The 19699-nt window shown below is 46.8% G+C and overlaps 5 protein-coding genes across 5 annotated transcripts; 3 read left to right on the forward strand and 2 right to left on the reverse strand.

The window, feature by feature from the left end:
• Window positions 1-451: 451 nt before the first annotated feature.
• Window positions 452-637, forward strand: EDB91DRAFT_1063789 (uncharacterized protein; the record flags this gene model as incomplete). Its single annotated transcript, XM_041314635.1, has 1 exon — window positions 452-637. The coding sequence occupies one exon, from the start codon at window positions 452-454 to the stop codon at window positions 635-637; it is 186 nt and encodes a 61-aa protein (XP_041169760.1).
• Window positions 638-5313: 4676 nt separating this feature from the next.
• Window positions 5314-6072, reverse strand: EDB91DRAFT_1088017 (uncharacterized protein; the record flags this gene model as incomplete). Its single annotated transcript, XM_041316329.1, has 4 exons — window positions 5314-5583; window positions 5730-5750; window positions 5787-5924; window positions 5977-6072. 4 exons carry the CDS (start codon window positions 6070-6072, stop codon window positions 5314-5316), a joined length of 525 nt encoding a protein of 174 aa, XP_041169761.1.
• Window positions 6073-9614: 3542 nt separating this feature from the next.
• On the reverse strand, window positions 9615-11936 carry EDB91DRAFT_1255922 (uncharacterized protein; the record flags this gene model as incomplete). Its single annotated transcript, XM_041324068.1, has 4 exons — window positions 9615-10298; window positions 10355-10503; window positions 10552-11557; window positions 11616-11936. 4 exons carry the CDS (start codon window positions 11934-11936, stop codon window positions 9615-9617), a joined length of 2160 nt encoding a protein of 719 aa, XP_041169762.1.
• Window positions 11937-13825: 1889 nt separating this feature from the next.
• EDB91DRAFT_1255923 (uncharacterized protein) lies at window positions 13826-15865 on the forward strand (the record flags this gene model as incomplete). The annotated part of the gene is made up of 5 exons (XM_041324069.1): window positions 13826-14678; window positions 14735-14879; window positions 14926-15270; window positions 15322-15539; window positions 15588-15865. 5 exons carry the CDS (start codon window positions 13826-13828, stop codon window positions 15863-15865), a joined length of 1839 nt encoding a protein of 612 aa, XP_041169763.1.
• Window positions 15866-16221: 356 nt separating this feature from the next.
• Window positions 16222-18170, forward strand: EDB91DRAFT_1255924 (uncharacterized protein; the record flags this gene model as incomplete). Its single annotated transcript, XM_041324070.1, has 5 exons — window positions 16222-16996; window positions 17044-17188; window positions 17238-17579; window positions 17626-17843; window positions 17902-18170. 5 exons carry the CDS (start codon window positions 16222-16224, stop codon window positions 18168-18170), a joined length of 1749 nt encoding a protein of 582 aa, XP_041169764.1.
• Window positions 18171-19699: the final 1529 nt, after the last annotated feature.

The following is a 19699-nucleotide window of genomic DNA, read 5'->3' on the forward strand; positions in this document are numbered from 1 at the left end:
CATCAAGATCCAGCAAACTGCCTGTATTGTGAAAGCTGGAAAGTCCTTCAAATTCAAGCTCCATAAACTGGAGATTCAGAGATCGCACTCATTCACCCAGTTTTGGGGATCTTGACAAATCCTCCAAGTTCATATCCCAGACCATCTGACCTAAGGTAGCAGTCTTGTGGATTCGACGAACGTCACGTGACAAACATGATGAAAGAGCGACAAAAGACAAAAAATGTAATTACTATTGATCAGGCGCCTTCTGCGTCAATCGCGTACTCACTTACCTCGGTAATAATATTGCGAACATTTTATGTTTTTCAAAATGCAGAGAAGTGAAGTGGAAAACTTTTAATTCCAGTTTCTTAGATTATTGAAAGCAGCTGTTGGCGGCAAAGTACTACGAATGATACTCTGCACAATGTGCTGCGAAGCCGTTGCCATCCTCCCGCCTAAAAGATCCATGGGCAACAGAACACACAAGCAGAAACGCTCAAGAGACAACCTGGCAATAGCGGGGCTCAGAGCACAGAAAGGCTTGGATGGCATGCAAGCAGCGTGGGCGATCAAAAAATATCGTGACCATCGTGTTCTCCCGCAATCCATTACGGAGGAGTTTGATTGTCATGCACTTCCATCAACACATTAATACACATTCATGCTCTTAATCTACTTTAACTTTGTTGTACCAAATTCTTCACTCTACTTAGCATGCTTCGGCATGAGTTCGGCATACTTTTGAGATACTTATCACCTGGGTTTCCCAACCTTGAAGTAAGTACTATAGTGGTTAGTTACATGCTGTACTGACTATTATTAGGCTTGGTTGCAGTAATACTTAACACCAGCGTTAAATACTGTCCCAAATCACCAAATTCCTTGCCAAGGCTTGAGGCTTTTAGCTGAATTAGGTAAGCTACATAAGCAACGCTTCCCGGCCGCTTCTGCACGTTGCCGAAACATCGTGCTCGCTGTGGGCAACAGTGAGCTCCAGTATAACTTCATTCCAATGCCTTTTCTTGTAGTTTTTTCACTGTACTATATTATAATACACTTAATAACACGGAATTCACATTTTTAACCATAATATGACAAGCAAAATGAGTGTATATAATGTATGAGGGCAACTCAGGTACTATAGCTCCTCCACCTTCATCCAGAGGACCTAGAGCATCACTCCCTGGTCAAAAATGCGAAATAAAGTTACCTGGATGCTGGGGAGGACATGCTGAGGGTGTGAAATGGGGGAAGGAGAGGGCAGGAGGCCGAAGACTACATGGTCCTGGGCATTTATACATTGATTATATATGTCCTATTAACATAAATAAGCAAGGTGTAAGTAAATGGGGGCACCAGGATAAAAAAATGCGGCCAAAACCAAAGGGACTACTGTAGGTGTCACAGAACTTAAGATAATTACTCACCGATAGACAGGGCACCCAAGAAGTGTTCAGGCATTGTATTCTGGCGCCATCATAAGTCATATGAGATACTGTAGTGGCTGAGAAGTTGATTAGCAGGGACATGGCAGGGGGGACAACAGAAAACAGGAAAAATAAAGAGGAGACTTACCAGAGCGTCCAGAGCAAAATACTAGAGCACTAAATGGTATAAGACGTGTATCTAAGTAACTGAAAGTCATTTGAGTGGTAGGGATGAAGAGGAGGACGTGTTAGGACAAAAATCACCAAAAATGCGAAGCATGGAGACTTACCAAGTCAGGGAGGTGCCCAGCATATGTACCAATGGCAGGATTGTCATAATATGACAAGGTGTAACCTATAATGGTAGTAGAATAAGAAAGGGAGAGCTCCGGATAAAGGTAGGGCGAGTTATCAAGAAAAATGTTGGGGAGAGGGGGGATCGTTTACCTTGCCACTAGAGAGGCCCTATAGTGTGTATATTTACCCAGAGGCGTACCGGGAGAGTAGAAAATATTTATAAACATTAGCACAGCAAGTTTGAAGACATACCATTGAGTTGTGGTTGAGTTAGATGGAAAATGGCGGGCAAAGATGTATATGTAGTGAAAATCACTCGTTTTCACTCTAACTCAACCACAACTCACCGGTATGTCTCAAAGCTTGCTGTGCTAATGTTTCTAGGTGTATTCTACATTCCTAAGACACTTCTTGGTCAATATAAATACTTAGGACCTCTCTGGCAACAATGTGAGTCTTTCCCCCCCTCTTCAGCATTTCTTCATAACTCACCCTACTCTTTTCCACAACCATTACCCTTTACTATACTAATTTTTTAGGACACCCTTCGTCATGTTGTGACCTCCATGCCTTTGGTGCACATCCTGGGCACCTCCCTGACTTGATGGATCTCAGGGGTCACATTTTTGGCGATATTTGTTTCTAACCTGCTCTACTCCCCATCCCGGCACTTACAGCTGTTCTCAGTCGCTTAGGTACACGTCAGACACAATATAGGGTATAGGGTACTAGTATATCGCATTGGATGCTCTGGTAAGTCTCCTATTTATTTTTCATGTTTTTGTTGCCTTCCTCCCTGTTCCTCAGGTAATTATTTTCTCGACAATTACAGTGTCTCAAGCGACTCTTATATAACCCACATACACTACCTGAACAACGCTTGGGTTCTCCTTTTACTGGTGAGTAGTCATCTGAAGTTCTGTGTGACCCCTAGTTAGCCCCCTTGCTGTGGTCGCATTTTTGCTACCCTGGAGCCCCCATTGACTTTCCGCTGGCATAAGTATGTTTACAGGACATCTATCAACAATATATTGATGATTTGGTACATGTAGGTTCACTCCTCCCCTCCCCTCCCCTCCCCTCCCTCCCATTTCCCTCTTGGAACGCACCATTCAGCTCCCAGGATATTTTATATCGCATTTTTTACTATATAGGAATGTTTATAAGGTTAATTGATATATTTTCGACCGGGGATAATTGTACTGCGGCCTCTGGATGAGGTGTAGGAACCACCATGTCCCCCTACCCTTCATATACCTCATGTACACTTAGTGTAGACATCCCTTGGTCCAAAAATGCGATAATGACCTCATTTAATGATATATTCAATGGTATAGCAAAAGAAACTACGAAAAAATACATAAAAATGAAGTTATACTGGAGCTCACTGTTGCCCACAGCGAGCATGATGTTTCGGCAACGTGCAGAAGCGGCCGGGAAGCGTTGCTTATGTAGCTTACCTAATTCAGCCAAAAGTCTCAAGCTTTGGCAAGGAATTTGGTGATTTGGGACAGTATTTAACGCTGGTGTTGAGTATTACTGCAACCAAGCCTAATAATAGTCAGTACAGCATGTAACTAACCACTATAGTAAGGCTTACTTGTTGGGAAACCCAGGTGGAACACATATGACACCGCTCAACAGCATCGAAAATCTAAACGTGAATATTTTTGCCTATATTTCCGTCGTCTTCCGGAGATGTAGTTAGAACCGGTCCTTTCTGGGTTTCAACACCGGACCTCTCGCATAAATTACTCTATACTACACTTCCGCTTTTCAGTTTCATAGCAGTGCGATATAGTAAATTGGGAAATGTTCGCGACAACCGTGTGCAGTTATTCAAACGGAGCTTTAAACATGCTTATGATTGAATCTGAGTTTGAATAGAGGTATATATCCACTCTTTTACCTCCCACGCCATCGTCCGCTCCGTCGTGTCCTGAGATATGGGGCCGACAGGACCATACCAGACTTAGGGGAGCGCTTCGGACGTGAAGCCTTTCCTGGGTCGCCTGTGATGTCAAACTTGTTATGCCATCACGCTGTCAGTTGCGCCCTGAGACATGGGGCCAACAGTACCATACCAGACTTAGGGGAGCGCTTCGGACGTGAAGCCTTTCCTGGGTCGCCTGTGATGTCAAACTTGTTATACCATCTCGCTGTCAGTTGCGCCCTGAGACATGGGGCCAACAGGACCATACCAGACTTAGAGGAGCGCTTTGGACGTGAAGCCTTTCCTGGGTCGCCTGTGATGTCAAACTTGTTATATCATCATGCTGTCAGTTGCGCCCTGAGACATGGGGCCAACAGGACCATACCAGACTTAGAGGAGCGCTTTGGATGTGAAGCCTTTCCTGGGTCGCCTGTGATGTCAAACTTGTTATGCCATCACGCTGTCAGTTGCACCCTGAGACATGGGGCCAACAGTACCATACCAGACTTAGGGGAGCGCTTTGGATGTGAAGCCTTTCCTGGGTCGCCTGTGATGTCAAACTTGTTATATCATCATGCTGTCAGTTGCGCCCTGAGACATGGGGCCAACAGGACCATACCAGACTTAGGGGAGCGTTTTGGACGTGAAGCCTTTCCTGGGTCGCCTGTGATGTCGAACTTGTTATACCATCACGCTATCAGCAATCCCATCAAAAACGGGTCCAGAGGGTTACAACATCCTTCTGTCGCATATCCACAATGAACATGACACCCACAGTTTTGACCCCATTCTCACCGTCCAAATGACACAGGAATGTAGCCAGTTCGTAAGGGCGCTGAGGCTGGTTGCAGGCTTTAAACTGCCTTTTGTTGGCCTGTCTAAACAAAAATGCTTTGACTTTGGTTGGTTGTATTCTTTTCCTATAACACGCACTGCGGAAACGAGAAAATAACTCGATCGGGTTGAAGTAGAGTTAGCATCTATATGCGGACTATAACTGGAGGATAGCACAATGACTTAATCCTTCCGGTTATGTGAGGGAAAGGTGAGCCTTTCGGACCGAAACACGAGGCGGGACAGAAGTGATGTGCAAGGGTGGTTTAGTACTTCTAGTAGCTAACCCGACTTGTTAATGATCTGCATAATATGATTCGCGAGTCCGTTTTATGTTCGAATACAAGCTAAGCCAGGTCTGATTAAACTCGAGATAGTAGGCAACAAATGTTCCTGGTGCTTCTAGGGATCCGCGCTGCTCGATGATGGGGTAGCCTGGATACTTTGTTCCCTCATTCCCCTCGTTCCTGCCCCCCATGTATGCAAATCAGACCTCTCAACGACGTCCGAGTGGTGCTCCAGTCAACCCAGGCCAAAGTGCTGCAGGAGTTGAGCAAGATAACCAGCAGCAAATGACAGATGCATACCGCGCTCAATTACACTCCATTCCACATTTGTCCCCGCTCCACGGCGTCGGAAATAGCCCACTGCAGCATGATGATTTGTTCGCAAGCAGTCAGGGATTCCCTACCCCTTCACCAGACCTTGGTCACCTGCAGAGATTTCCTACACCGTCGTCAGACCTCGGTCGCCAGGGATTTCCTACACCATCACCAGATCTTCGTCGCCAAGGGCCGTGTTTGTATGGTGGTGGACAGCAGCAGACACCCGCGCCGCTTAGTATGAGATCTGGCGGCCATAGTTGTTCTCCGGACGACTATCCAGATAGGGTTGTTGCTGATAGTCGTCCGGAGAACAACTATGGCCGCCAGATCTCATACTAAGCGGCGCGGGTGTCTGCTGCTGTCCACCACCATACAAACACGGCCCTTGGCGACGAAGATCTGGTGATGGTGTGGTCCATACCAGCATGGCTCCCATACGCATGATGAACAATTGCAGAATCTTAACGCTATGGTTGCGAAACTTGTCTCGGCGGTAGCGAAGCTGGAAGAGAGCAACCAGCAAACTCTACCGGTTAACACACAACACTCCATTGCTGATGAAGCACTTACCTCGGACGTGAAGACTTTAACCCATCAATTTCTTTTTACACCCTCCGTGTCCTTCGTCTTGACAGCCTGTGCACTCACAGCTTTGGGTGTAGTCAAATTCTGTAAGATGCATGTTAGTTCAAATATAAAATAGACCGAGGGGAGACTTGCATCCGAGAAAGGTTGGACTTTGGTCGCAGCCTCTAGCTCTGGCTCGGACTCTGGTTCCGTCTCGCTATCGTCAACAGGTGCAGGTACTCGTTTGGGTGGATGTCCGATGGTCATTTCAACGGTCTACAGACATATATAAACTTAGTTTAGCTGACCGTACTAGAAAAAAACTTACTATGGGTCCTGGTTCATTGGATTCAGAGGTAAAGGCGAATTTTCGAGTGCCCGAAGGCAGCTGCAGCTGAAGGATGTTATGTGGTTGCAAATGCATGTTGGCTGTGGTCAGGGGCTTAGCGAAAAAACGAGTGTATTCATCTAGAAACGCTTGACGCTAACTCGAACGTCGGGTTGTGTATGAATTGTCTTTCAAGAGGGCGAGTTTGGCTAGAGTTATAGGTGCTAAAACGAGCGTTGGTATTTGGTCTGATTAGACGTGTTTGATCTAACCTGATGGTACGGTTTGGGTCTGTTTAATTGATCTCAAAGGTCCATAACGTTGAAAAATTCGCCAGGTCGAATTTGAGTCTGGAAAAGGTACTTCGTACTTCCTACGTCGGGTTATACGTGGAAAGTCGCTCGGATTAGGGTGGAGTTATTTTCTCGTTTCCGCAGTGACGTTCTTTCCAAGTGACGCCACCAAGTGTGTCCACAACGTCGTTTGCTCACATAATCGTCATGGTTGGCTAACGAGGGCTTCCCGTAATCGCTGGACCAAACACCCACAACTCCTTTCCCATTACTCACGATGATGACGAGTGTCAACGCTTGTCAGTTTCCGACAACTACAACAACAACGAGTTCGGAGGTTCTATGTACTCGCAGGTATGTGGATGCTGTTATGACATCATATAAAAGCCAAACGTGGCATGACAGATAATATTACGTAGTCACGCTGCCACAGTCCACCTCTTTTTCCCCTACACCCATCACCTCATCCAAGAGACCTTTGCTTCGTAATTTCGAGGCAAATTTTTGCATGCGACCATTCTTTCTGACCTCGAGTTATCCCTAACTAAAATTTGGTTCTACATCTCAACAAACTGCTGTCGAACGTCACGCTTGATTTCTCCTGAGTATGGTCGAACGCCAACGTTTGTCCATTCGTCTCAGAAACCGCTATCGAACGTCAACGTTTGATTCCTCCAAGTATGGTCGAACGCCAACGTTTGTCCATACATCTCAGAAACCGCTATCGAACGTCAACGTTTGATTTCTCCCATGCACACTGCGTCTCAACAAACCGCTATCGAACGTCAATGTTTGATTTCTCCTGAGTATGGTCGAACGCCAACGTTTGTCCATACGTCTCAGAAACCGCCATCGGACGTTAACGTTTGATTTCTCCTATGCACACTGCGTCTCAACAAACCGCTATCGAACGTCAACGTTTGTCCATGCATCTTAGAAACCGCCATCGAACGTCGACGTTTGATTTCTCCCAAGTATGGTCGAATGCCAACGTTTGTCCATACATCTCAGAAACCGCTATCGAACGTCAACGTTTGATTTCTCCTATGCACTGTACATCTCAGCAAGTCTCCGTCTAACGCCAACGTTTCAGCTAACCTCCGTCGAACGTCAACGTTTGACTCTCGTGCCCCACGCCGTCCATTCTCTCGTTGTAATCTTGAAGCAGATGTCAAAACGCTCTCTGACTTCTCGGCTCGCATATGCTCACTATTCACACGCGAGTGACATCCTGAGTTTCTTATTTTCTTATTCCACCATCGCTCCAGAAGGAGTAGCGCTAGTTGCGCAGCAGTTCAACCTTATAAGAAAATCCCACCAGATTACACCAACATCAAGAGAGTTCCTCGATGCTCGTACAACAGATCCCTCGTCGTCCACCCTCTCAGTCGACCCTGACTTCAGATTCACCTCCCAGCTATGCTACATGGCAACAAAGAATGAAGCGAGTTGCGCTGCAGCTCTGGCATGTTCACGCCCAGGCCATGATCTTCCAACCTAACCTCCGCCAGAACCTTGTGTTTGGGGATGCGAAACTCATCCCACTCCATCAGCAAATGAAACCTTTATTGAGATCTGTGAAAGTTGCATGGGTCTGCAAACTGATCAATGGACCAACTATGCAATGCCCAGATTGACAGTAAAGTGAGAGCTCGCGGATATCTCAGAAGTTTGCAGCAAAGCGCTTTCCTCTCCCTGGGCAACAATTGCCGCGGAGCGGTCCGCAAAATGCTCCTCTCAAGTCGGCCACAATGGCCGAGGCGGGAGAGGGACAAAAGACTTGTGTCGGTATCTTGACAATCGAAGAAGATTTATATGCCCAAGGGATTGCATAAGGGGCACTAATTAGGCAACGCTGCCAACAGTGCCAAGATTTAAAGTTATGTAAATTTCCAGTTGAACTGTAACCTTCCAAGAAAAGCCAGTCAATCCTGTCAAAGGCGCAGCTTGGGTCTTCGGTTCGCTTCTCTGCCTGCGAGGAGCTAACCCATCAACTTTCTCTGGCGTCCCATCGCCTCAACGAGGTCCTCAAAGCCCTCGACCCAGACGCCTATAAATCCCACTGCGAACTGCGCAATGCCCTTATGGAACGCTACGCCCACGTCCGATCCCGAGCAAGCATCGACCCATCTTCATTCCAAGGCCGTTCGGTTATTTACAACCGACAGACCCCCAATCACGTCGATCGCCGAGACCCCCGCCTTGCGTGGACTCCCCTTTTCACACTTGGATCGTTCAAGGGTGGTAATTTGCGTGTCCGGAAGCTGGGGCTTAGAATGTGGTATGGTCCTGGGGCTTGTGTCTTTATTCGCGGAGCCATGTTCGCTCACGAGATCGAGTCGTTTGATGGAGGTCAACGTATTTCCATTGCTCATTTCTGTCATGACTCCGTTTGGAAGGACGCCGGCGTAGAGTTCATTACTACTGGTGTTTAAATTAGCTTGTATTTAGCATGTTCCAATATATGATGTCCCCAAAGTCACCAACGTCATCAAAGTCATCAAAGTCATCAACGTAGGTCAAAGTCGGTCACCAAAGTCATCAAAGTCATCAACGTCAGTCAAAGTCACCAAAGTCATCAACGTCACCAAAGTCATCAAAGTCATTGTAATGGACATATTTGGAAATACGACTCAAACAACGCAGCGCATTGCGTTCACCTTTTACCTCCATCAAATGTTGTCAACCTACCTACAAGACCTCTCCTTCATAATATCGAAGGAGACGTCCGCATGCAGTCATCCTTCCCTCTCCGCATCGAACAGGAAGCAGCTGTGGTGGAACGGAATGGGTCAGTTTTACTGGACGGACGAAACCCACAACCTTACAAGGATGCTGTTGAACGGTTCGAGAAACTCGACATTGGAGAGATAAACTTGGACTGTTGGAGAGCCGTGTTATTCATTGTGAAAGGTCAAAGTGCTTTCGAGCACGAGCGAAAACTCATCACTCATACAGCTAATGATCTGGCAAGATTGCTGATTGTCGAGCCCAACTTCGAAGATTTCGGCCGTGCAATTCAATACTAGCAGTAGCTACCCAACACATTGCAGTATCGCGCACTCAGTCGTTGTGTATCGCGCAATTTATTAAAGTGGGCTTTGGACCGTCATACGCCTGAACTAGCTGACAGATAAAGCAATCAAATGTCCGTTGATATAGCCTCAAAGTCGTGAGTGCTCCGCTGAAGTGCCCCAAGTGAGCATCAGGATCAATCGTTTATCCTAATTTATTGCGAGCATAACTGATCATGATAAGTGGGTATCCAAATGTATGTAGTGTGGTGCATAATCAGAGCCAAGCGATGAAACGCCAGTCACCAAGCGGAACATACAATCACCGGCTTCAGCCATAAGAGTGGCTTGAGTCCAAGTCCGGGTTCAACCTCTGTCTCTTCCCAGTTGGAGTAACTAGTACCCGGGAGGGGTGCTGTGACTTTGTGAAGAATTCCTGTGGCTTGCGCTTTTCATCGTCAACGAGAGGTTGCAGTTTGGGAACCTCATGAGGAAGCCAAGCATCTAATGCGAGGTAGTCATTGTAAATAGCGATGATCTTGGAATGTGACCTCAAAGTCTCCATGGCTGCCTGCTTCTTGTAAGCAGTATTTGCGTTCAAGTTCATGAGGAGAATTTCATGAGTAGGAGTCCCAATTGTGGACTCCAGGCACGGGAATGTTTTGTCGAATACAGCCTGATCCTCATCGGTGGTCAAAATGTACCGAAGAGCGAAGAGTTCAGCAAGTGCAAGGACAAGCTTGTCAAGCGCTTTGCGCCCAACAAACACATCACCGGCGATTTGCCGTCTCGAGATGAGAAAAGCCGATTTTGAGTTGGATCCGATCCCGTCCATCTCCTCAGCCTCGAAGACCTGCTTCATGAGTAGCGACCGAGTGGGGGTGTCCATATAACTCTCTGTGTACATCAAAGCGATCCATAAAACGACGTAAAAACTGGACTCGAGGTCATCCTCGACGGTATGCATGGCATATTTGTGTTCGACAAGGTTGGCAGACATGAATTGCCAGGTTCCCTTGGTGACAGGAAATTTAGCACAAAATATGAATATTGAGTATGGAATAAACGTACCGTGCGTGTGATTTGTCGAGGACCCTGAATTCTGAGTAACTTTGCAAGATCCCAATCTATGAGGATGCCAATGGCGTCATGCATGACCACATTTCCAACACTGAGGTCTCGATGTAACACGCCCGCCTTGATACATGCGTCCTCATGGGCTGTGGAGATATAAATATAATGTGTGATGCGAGTTCCAAAACACGTACCAATCAGTGAATCACGAACAGCTTGGACAACTTCACGAGAGCTCGTAAAGTGTATCAACGGCTTGCCAACAAGATTGAGAACCAGACGGTAATGAATATGTGGAGTGAGATCGTCATGGGAACACGCCCATGAAGCCTTCCTGAACTTGAAAGTTTGCGTGCGTTGCTGAGGGAGAGATGGTACATCATGACATGCAATGCATGTCGCGACATTGCGAACGTTGGCATCCTTCAAGAGTTTGTAAGTTTCACCCTCTGGTAGTATATCGGGCAATGACACCCGCCAAGAGTCCTTGAACATGACGATCTTGTCGTTGGCAAGGTCAAATGCAGGACATGTACGTGTCCTACGGCCAACAGGCGAAAGACCACGGGCAACAGGTGCAGGAATAATCAACGTGAATGAACCAACACCCTCAGCAGCAGGGATGGTAACCTTGAACATGCGCGTGTCAGCATGAAGGTTTAACTTCAACTGTGCGCAAATGGCCTCCTCGGCGCTAGCGGGCGTCACTGATGTATCAACGCCACGCAATGCAGGCGATGCTTGTGAAAAACGATGGAAAAAGTCGGCTAAGTGTGGATATTTGTTGTAATTGAAGGCACGAGTAACAATGGCTCCCTCCCTGTCCCATCTGATGATGCGAGCGAGATTGCGCACAATCAGGACCGAGAAAGCGTGGGTACGGTATTGAGCGCCAAGCTGGGCTGCGGCGTAGCTCGTGATTTGTCCTAACGTGTCCATGCCCTTCATGGTCTGGTTGATAAAGGAGGATTTGTCCTTCGAGTCGAGAGGAGGGTCGCAAAAGGCATCATGAACGGCAGCCCACTTCAATTCGACGAGAACTTCTGCGATAGAAACATCGCAGCCGTGGGATGTTCCATCAGCATATATGCTGATGTCCGGCTTGACAGCGAATGAGAATGCTTGAGAAAGCTTTGTGTCTGCATGATTGGAAGTGTCGACGAATGATAAAGCGGGGGCAAAGGATTTCAAAGTGCCAATCTGTAACATTGAAGTTAGACTGTCAGCGATCCCAATATGGTAGTTATGGAGCGCTCACAAATGGTTCATAAGCCAGCACCTCATCTTTGACAGAGATTGTGCTATCAAATATGCCACTCTTGAAGGTTAACGCGGGGAGATCTGGTATCTCTGAAGTCGGTAGGAACTGCTCAAGAAATTCCTGGACTGGCATTGGGCCAACGCAATAATTTTTCATCTCTGCGCCCATAGCATTGACTGTGAGATGCCGGCAACGCGCATTGGTTGTCCAGGGGAACTTTGTGGAACTACCCTGTTTGAAAGGAGTGTCGGTGATTGCAGGAGTAAGCTGGGTGTTTTGTAAGTCCTTGGCGGGAGACTGTGGGGGTGTCTGAAACATGCTCGGTTGTGCAGTGGTACTAGTCTCGTCGATAAGCACCTCCAGTGCATGAGACCCGTTTATAATATTCGTAAATCGTAAATATAGTATTACAATGTATCTTGGTGATCTATGAAATAATGATGACGGCAAATTCCGGCGGCAAACCCCGTACACTGGGATGACGATGGTGGAGAAAGAAACAGAAATTGGCGGTTTGAAGCATTAAATAGTGAATAGAACTCAGCCGGGTATTCCCGAAATCCGCAACCAGCGGTGGTCCTCAGGCGGTCTGCAGTACACGTTTGGCTCTGTCTGTGTATGGATGATGTTGTGGAAGAATGACGTTGTAGGGAGAAGAATGACATTCCACATTGTATTAATAAGGTTTTAAATGATTTATATGAGTGCTGCAAGTATAGATCAGATCATTCAAGCAGACCGTCAAAAGCATGTACTTGCGTTACTCCGGATGACAACAAAGTGCGACAAAGTATCCCAATGAGATTGAGAAACAGTAGTAACTCTCGGACTGGGACATACCTATAAATATTCTCATGCAGATTGATCATGAGTGCAACCTAGGCTATGGCGCAATATGGCCTAAAAATGGATCAATGAAGATCAGCGTCTTTCCCATGGTATGTTTTTGGCTCCTATGTGTCTATATAGCATGAACCATCACGCTTGAGCCATCGTACATTGATAGTAACATCCAATCATAAGTCAAGAGCAACTACGAATGTGTCAGGGGTACATAGATGGTGGAAGAAAAGAAAAGACGTTAACAGTGAGCATAGATGTTTGAACCATTTTCTCGATATCCCTCCCTGTACGACTCCAATACGAGTTTACCTTAATTAGGATAGTCCTGTATACATGTGGACGTAGCAAAATACAACACGAACACTTGCATTAAACGAGCCGACGCACCAAAACAACACGATGAAGAAACAACATCGACACGAAAGCAACAATCGCAACAAGAACCATGATAGCAGCGCTAATGATGCGGCAGTAATGATGGAAAAAACACAGGCAACTACTACATAGGATCATGTCAATATCTCGTCCGATGTCCCTACTACGTCGATGCCCATAACCTAACTAACTAACCTTTGGGCGAGGCGATAGCGTAGGCTTTCGCCTGTAGACAGATGTCAGTGTAAAATGCAGTTGGCGTCCATGCACGATGTACTCACTGTCTTCACAAGCGCAACCCTATCTTGATATTCTTCTTCTCCTCCCTGTGGAGTTTCCTCCAGTAGTTCTTGAATGCAGCGTTGGTACCGCACATTGATTAATATGAACCCACCGAAAAAAAAACTTACGCCGACAAGCAAAATGTCGTTATACTAGTAGAGCATCTTGTAACCAGGTGTCTCGAGACCTCACTTTAAGTTATTCTCAACCATCATATGCTTCTAGCCGATTCAAGATGTTGAAATCGAGCTCACGAGTCGGGGCGTGCGCATATATCCAATCTATGACCAAACTTTAACTACGGTACAGACATAAAATAATCATAACCCATTGTACCACGCCATAGTGGGTTTTCACTGGGACTCACTTCAGGGACTCACTTCCGGGACTCACTTCCGGGACTCACTTCAGGGACTCACTTCCGGGACTCACTTCAGGGACTCACTTCAGGGACTCACTTTTCAGACTTCAAGGCCACACTTTCGGGACTCGCTTCTATATTTAATTCATTTTGAGCCTCACATTATCTCCTATCACATTTTATCGGTCCACACAATTCTAAATGTCCACAGATGGTGGTCTACGCGCAAGTTAAGCTATTGTATTATGACATCCTCGTTCCGCTACAAATTCATTTATGTTCCTGCGTTATCTCTCAACTCCTCACCATTCGCATCTCAACTGTGTAATTTCATTGTTGACCTGCCATGGCTCGCAACCTCAAACACCCTGATCTGGCCGGCATACCACCTTCGAAAGAGAAGCAAAGGGAGTTTCAAAAGCGATGGCGCCAAGAAGTAATGAACGACCCGGAGAAGCGAGACCGACAGCGCCAACTCAACGCAGAAAACAAACGGAAACAGCGCGCACGAGCCAAGGAAAATGCACAGGATGACATCGAAGGACAGCCTGCTGCCAAGCGGCGCCGCAATGCAGTAACCACGGACTCTGCTGCAGGACCTTCCAACCTCCCGGAACCCTCCCTTTCTCCCGACGCTCAACCTGTTCTGATCCCCATAGATCCAAAGCTCTTATCACAACAATCTCTAAATGTCGAGGGGACCACAGAAATTCCCCGTACTCGCGAAGTCATGGTGACGACCGAAACCCATCACACGCAAGATGCATCTGTCATGACCGAAGCTCCCTCCCCCATCTTGTCGACGCTCGCTGAGCAGAACATGGACTTGGCAGCTGGGCTCATCGGATTTCAAGTGCCTGAACAATCGCAGACAATTACATGGGCTAACGGATGCACTACGGTCCTGCCATGTGTTTGGGAGGACGGGAAAAATAAATGCGAACCCAACGATGTCGACATAGTGAGATACCTAGCTCAGCTTCCCGAATCAACTCCCGATTCGGAGCACATCATCCATCTAAGGTCATCTGACTGGTGCTCGCGCCCAAAAGAACTACGTGAACGCGTCTGCGCAGGACTCCGCGCAGGAAAAGGTGTCGTCATTCGTGCAGATGGTAATACTCAAGCGCAGGCACTCACTGCCGAAAGGCTCGACGAAGAGTTTGGTATATCACCTCAGATGAGTGTGATTGCACACGGTAAGCTAACGCGCTTTTTTACACTTCCCCAAATTTTACCCAACCACTTCCGATAGACCTCCGAAAACGGACAGAGACATATGACCGTCCATTCGTGAGCTGTACAATCGAACAGTTCTTCGACGCCTTAAACGACCCATCTAAGATTCAGTGCGTGCTTGATCTACCACATCTCCAGGGTGCTCTACCGCAAGAACTCAAGTGAGGCTCCATTTCTTCATACTCAATCACAATACTTATTCCTCAGACTTGTCGACCACGGCACCGTCCATGCGTGGAGCCAAACCCTAACTGACTCCCGCGTTCGTGACCAAACTTACCATCCCGACATTTTCTTCTCACTTTCATGGGCTTTACTTCACCAACCCGGGTTCCCAACGCCCATACATCATGATGCTGACGGGTATCTAACGTATCTCGAAATGATAGAAGGCGACAAACTTTGGGCCCCCCATTGGCCAAAGGACCCCAACGTTTTGCGTACCAACCTCCTAAAACTATCCATGCTGTTAACGAACGTCTCACTCAATCGCAAGGAGATAGAATCCAATTGGTATTCCGAAGTAGTAAGGCTCTCCAAAGGGGATCTTTTGTAAGTTCACATTCCTATCGCTTTTGTTTATCCTTAGCTCACATTTGCAAGCTTTCAACCACCTGGACTGTACCACGCAGTTTACACACCAGTACCATCTTTTGCAACCGGCGGTCATTTCTACAACTACGAGTGCATGCATTTGACCGAGCTGTCGCGTTATGTCGATGTAAAAGAAGGAATTTTCTTAACCAACCAAGTCCATGAGCACACCATTGAAACGCTGCAACGGCTAGTCATCAATTTGCCCCGACTATCCCCCAGCGTTAGTAAGTGATATACATGTCCACGACGAACGTCTCTAACGTCATCACAAGAGTTATACCACAGGTCGCTTATGGCCCTGTGTATAATGATCATAAAGCGGGAAAAATATGTTGCAGCTGGAAACGATCAACGCACTACGATCTTGAAAACAGGCAGCACCCCCAGAGCGCTCGCCATCGCCACAACCATCATTAAGCATTTCCACAAAAACATCAAATCGGCAGTTAGGGAGTATTATAAAGGAGACCAAACGGATGCAGGAGACCTCGTCGATAGAGCAGAACTTCTTACTTGCTTACAACAGTTTACCCCACTAACTGAGGTCTAATAGATTACCTGTAATGTACCTGATGTCACCGTTATATTAACTAAGGTCACTTCTAATGTACGCTCTGTATTGAAAAGCCATATACTATTGTAAGATCTGAGGACCTCATTTTCATGTCTCACTGAACACTGTACATTAAGACAACTAAATTATATGCAACTGTAGCCACGTGTGTCGCGGGAGAGCTCCAGTTTGCCGAAGAACAAAGAGTGTTCAAATGATGCAGCCAGCTAATACCCACTACTTACGAAGCGGGAATACCCCTGGATTAATTTTTTTTAAAAAAAAAAGGTTTGCTGACAAATCAATATGCGATAAGCCATCTCACCCTTTTTCACCAATACATGTAATTTACCATGCCAAGGTTCAGATATGACTTGGAAGGCCTCACCCCAGAGCAGCAGGATGCTGAACGCAAACGACTATGGCTTGTCAGACAGATGCAGGATCCTGAGAAAGCGGAGAAGATCAGGGCTCGGAATCGAGAGAGCAAACGAGCTCAACGCCAGCGTACAAAACAGTCGAGAGAAAATACCAACCCTGGTGCAGAACCCCCGAGGTTTCGCAGACAACGAGCACCCGAGCCCGCCGAGGCTTCGTCTTCCCAACCCACCCCTCCTAATTCTTTTGACCCTAACCTGATACATCCTGCACTCCAGAACCCTGCACACTTCGTACCGCCTCGTCAAATGTCAGAAGCAGCGGTAATGACTGACCCACACCCATCCTATCCTCCGCGTCAGACCATCAACCGCAATTTAGATCTGGCGTCTGACATTCTTGGCATTCAGGTTCCGCAACAATCGAAGACCATCACTTGGGCTGACGGATGCAAGACGGTACTACCCTGTGTGATGAACAGAGGTGTCAACATATGCGAAGAAAACGATGCCGCTTTCGTTCGGTTTCTTTCTATCTTTCCAGAATCTAAACCGTCGTCAACGCACGTCGTACACATCAACAATAATCGCTTTAACAGGGATCAATTGCAGCAACTCGTCAGCATAGCTCTTCGTCACGACAGACCCGCTGTCATTCGAGGCACCTGTAGTCATGTGCTGGAAGAAATCGATGCAGAGTACCTAGAGAAACATTTTGGGATATCGCCCCTGATGCGCGTCACTATACACGGTCAGTCCGTTCATTTAGTCTAGCATGCAACTGAAGCTTCGGAGCAGACGTCGCAGAGCGAATACGGGATTTCTCCCACCCCCACCTAAACGGCACTATCCAACAATTCGTCGAAGCAATCGACGATCCCTCCAAGATCCAATGTATCCTAGATATACCCCTGTCCCACTTTGGTATCCCGCAAGACTTCCAGTTAGTCCAGCTTACACGTTCATAAATTAACCTAACCTTCAACTTCTAGGCTTCTAGATCACGGCCTTGTATATGGCTGGAACCAGACGACAGTCGACTGTCCTATCAGCAGCGGAAAAGTCCACCCCGACAACTTCACTGTCAAATCTTGGGCTTTACTTCACCAAGGGGGCTTCGTGACCTATCCTCATCACAATTCAGATGGTGCAATAACGGTTCTCCGAGTTGAAGCAGGCGCCAAGCTCTGGATCGTCTTCCGTACTAAAAAGAAACTCAACCGAACAGCCCTTCAGAAGGCCCAGATGCTGTTCGCTAATTTCGCACAAAATCGGGACGCAATAATGGAGATTTGGGAAGCAGAGGTGATAAGGCTCTTACCCGGCGACCTACTGTAAGCGTCTAATCCAAATCGTCGTTTTTTTTCTCACACCTTCAAGTTTCCAACCTGCGGGTCAAGTTCACGCCGTTTATACCCCCGTGCCCTCGTTTGCCACGGGCGGACATTTCTATAATTACGAATCTCTACATCTAACCGAGCTATCTCGCTACATAGATGCACGCAAGGCCCAGTTCCTCACCAATCAGGTACACGACAACACTCTGGAAACTTTCCACAGGATGACGTTAGCCCTTCCCCGACTCTCGCCCAGTGTCAGTAAGTCTTTTTGATCGATTTTATCGACGTTGTTGTTTGTTGTTAAAGCGATCGGAAGGATTATATCACAGAGCCGTCATCGGTCTATGTCTCATGATCGTCAATCGAGACAAGCACAAGGCATCAAACAACGACTCTGGCTACCAAATCGTGGCGTCAGAGAGCACCGGTAGAGCCCTAACGATCGCCAAAACGATCATCAACCACTTCTACAACAATACAGAAGCAGCACAGCGCGCTTACCGTAGTGGCGATCAAAGTGACGCGGGTGAGCTGGTCTCCAGAGAGGAACTCTCATCCTGTCTTCAGTCATTTACACATCTCTGACGACACCACTACGCTACCATTTAACCTTATACACTACACTACTTCAAACCAATTATCATATATCCCGAAGTTAATTTAATTCTCCAACTCCCACCTCAGTACAACTTCACGACTCATTCTAGAAACGAAGAAGTAGAACTCAGCCCTAGTTTGAACCAATCTCACCACGACAGATGTAACGAGAAGGCAACGGATCATATACACACAATGTAAAATAGATACGTACGAATGATGTTTCGTGATATGGGAGTGTCATTTTTGGACTCCTCATTTCGTTAAGTTAGTTTTCCAGTACCCTCTCACTATCGAATTAAACGAATTGCACACATTAATCGATGGAAGGCTGACGAAGCAAACACCTTACAGCTGATCAACCGGTCATGGAATAGTGAAAATCAATCACCCGTTGCTGCTAGTTTGTAGTACCTGAATAACTAACAATTGTCATTCAAGTATTTTCGCGCTAAGTCCACGGATTCATAACCTACCTACTTTTTAATATGAGCTTATGACTCAGTGGCAAGACCGAGCGAAATGTTTGGTTTAGCAGAGAGGTGGCATGAAGTTCGAGCGTCTGGTTGTGCAACTTTTTCATTTTCATGGTTTTTCTTAAATGCCACCGTATGATTGTATTCAAAAAAACGTTCTACTAAGAGGTGTAAACTACAAGCTAAGAGGGTGCAGGGCCTGGCAGGATGCCTGGTATAATCCTCATTTCGGAGGGTGGTGAATATGGGTTATTGGAATCTGCTCAAGTGCACCTGCTACAATTAGTGGCTTGTTCCCATACCTGGTGATTCGAACTACGGCGGCTGGTGGGAGAAACTCCGTGAACGGGTCATATCTGAAGATCTGACGGGTGAAATTCACCTCGTCTGAGGTTCACAGTGGCTAGTCACTTTACCGACTTCACTGACTTCACTGACTTCACTGACTGACTTCACTGACTTCACTGACTTCACTGACTTCACTGACTTCACTGCACTGACTTCACTGACTTCACTGACTTCACTGACTTCACTGACTGACTTCACTGACTTCGACTGACTTCACTGACTTCACTGACTGACTTCACTGACTTCACTGACTTCACTGACTTCACTGACTGACTTCACTGACTTCACTGACTTCACTGACTGACTTCACTGACTTCGCTGACTTCACTGACTTCACTGACTGACTTCACTGACTTCACTGACTTCACTGACTGACTTCACTGACTTCGCTGACTTCACTGACTTCCTACTGACTCCTGACTTCGCTGACTTCACTGACTGACTTCACTGACTTCGCTGACTTCACTGACCTCACTGACTTCGCTGACTTCACTGACTTCACTAGTACTGACTTCCCTGACTCCGCTGACTTGACCGAATTATTTCATTAAAGTTCCCACACTTTCGATCAATCTTGTGAATTAGTCAGGTTCGATCATTTCATTTCAGTGCTTTCCTACTAGGGGCGCCGATCAGCAAATGCGACTTTGTTCGAAAAGTGCTTTTGAGCGGTTTGCTTTTGCTTTAGTTTGG

This window comes from Suillus paluster (genome assembly GCF_016628075.1).
Source record: "Suillus paluster strain FC165 chromosome Unknown EDB91scaffold_162, whole genome shotgun sequence".
Taxonomy (NCBI): Eukaryota; Fungi; Basidiomycota; class Agaricomycetes; order Boletales; family Suillaceae; genus Suillus; species Suillus paluster.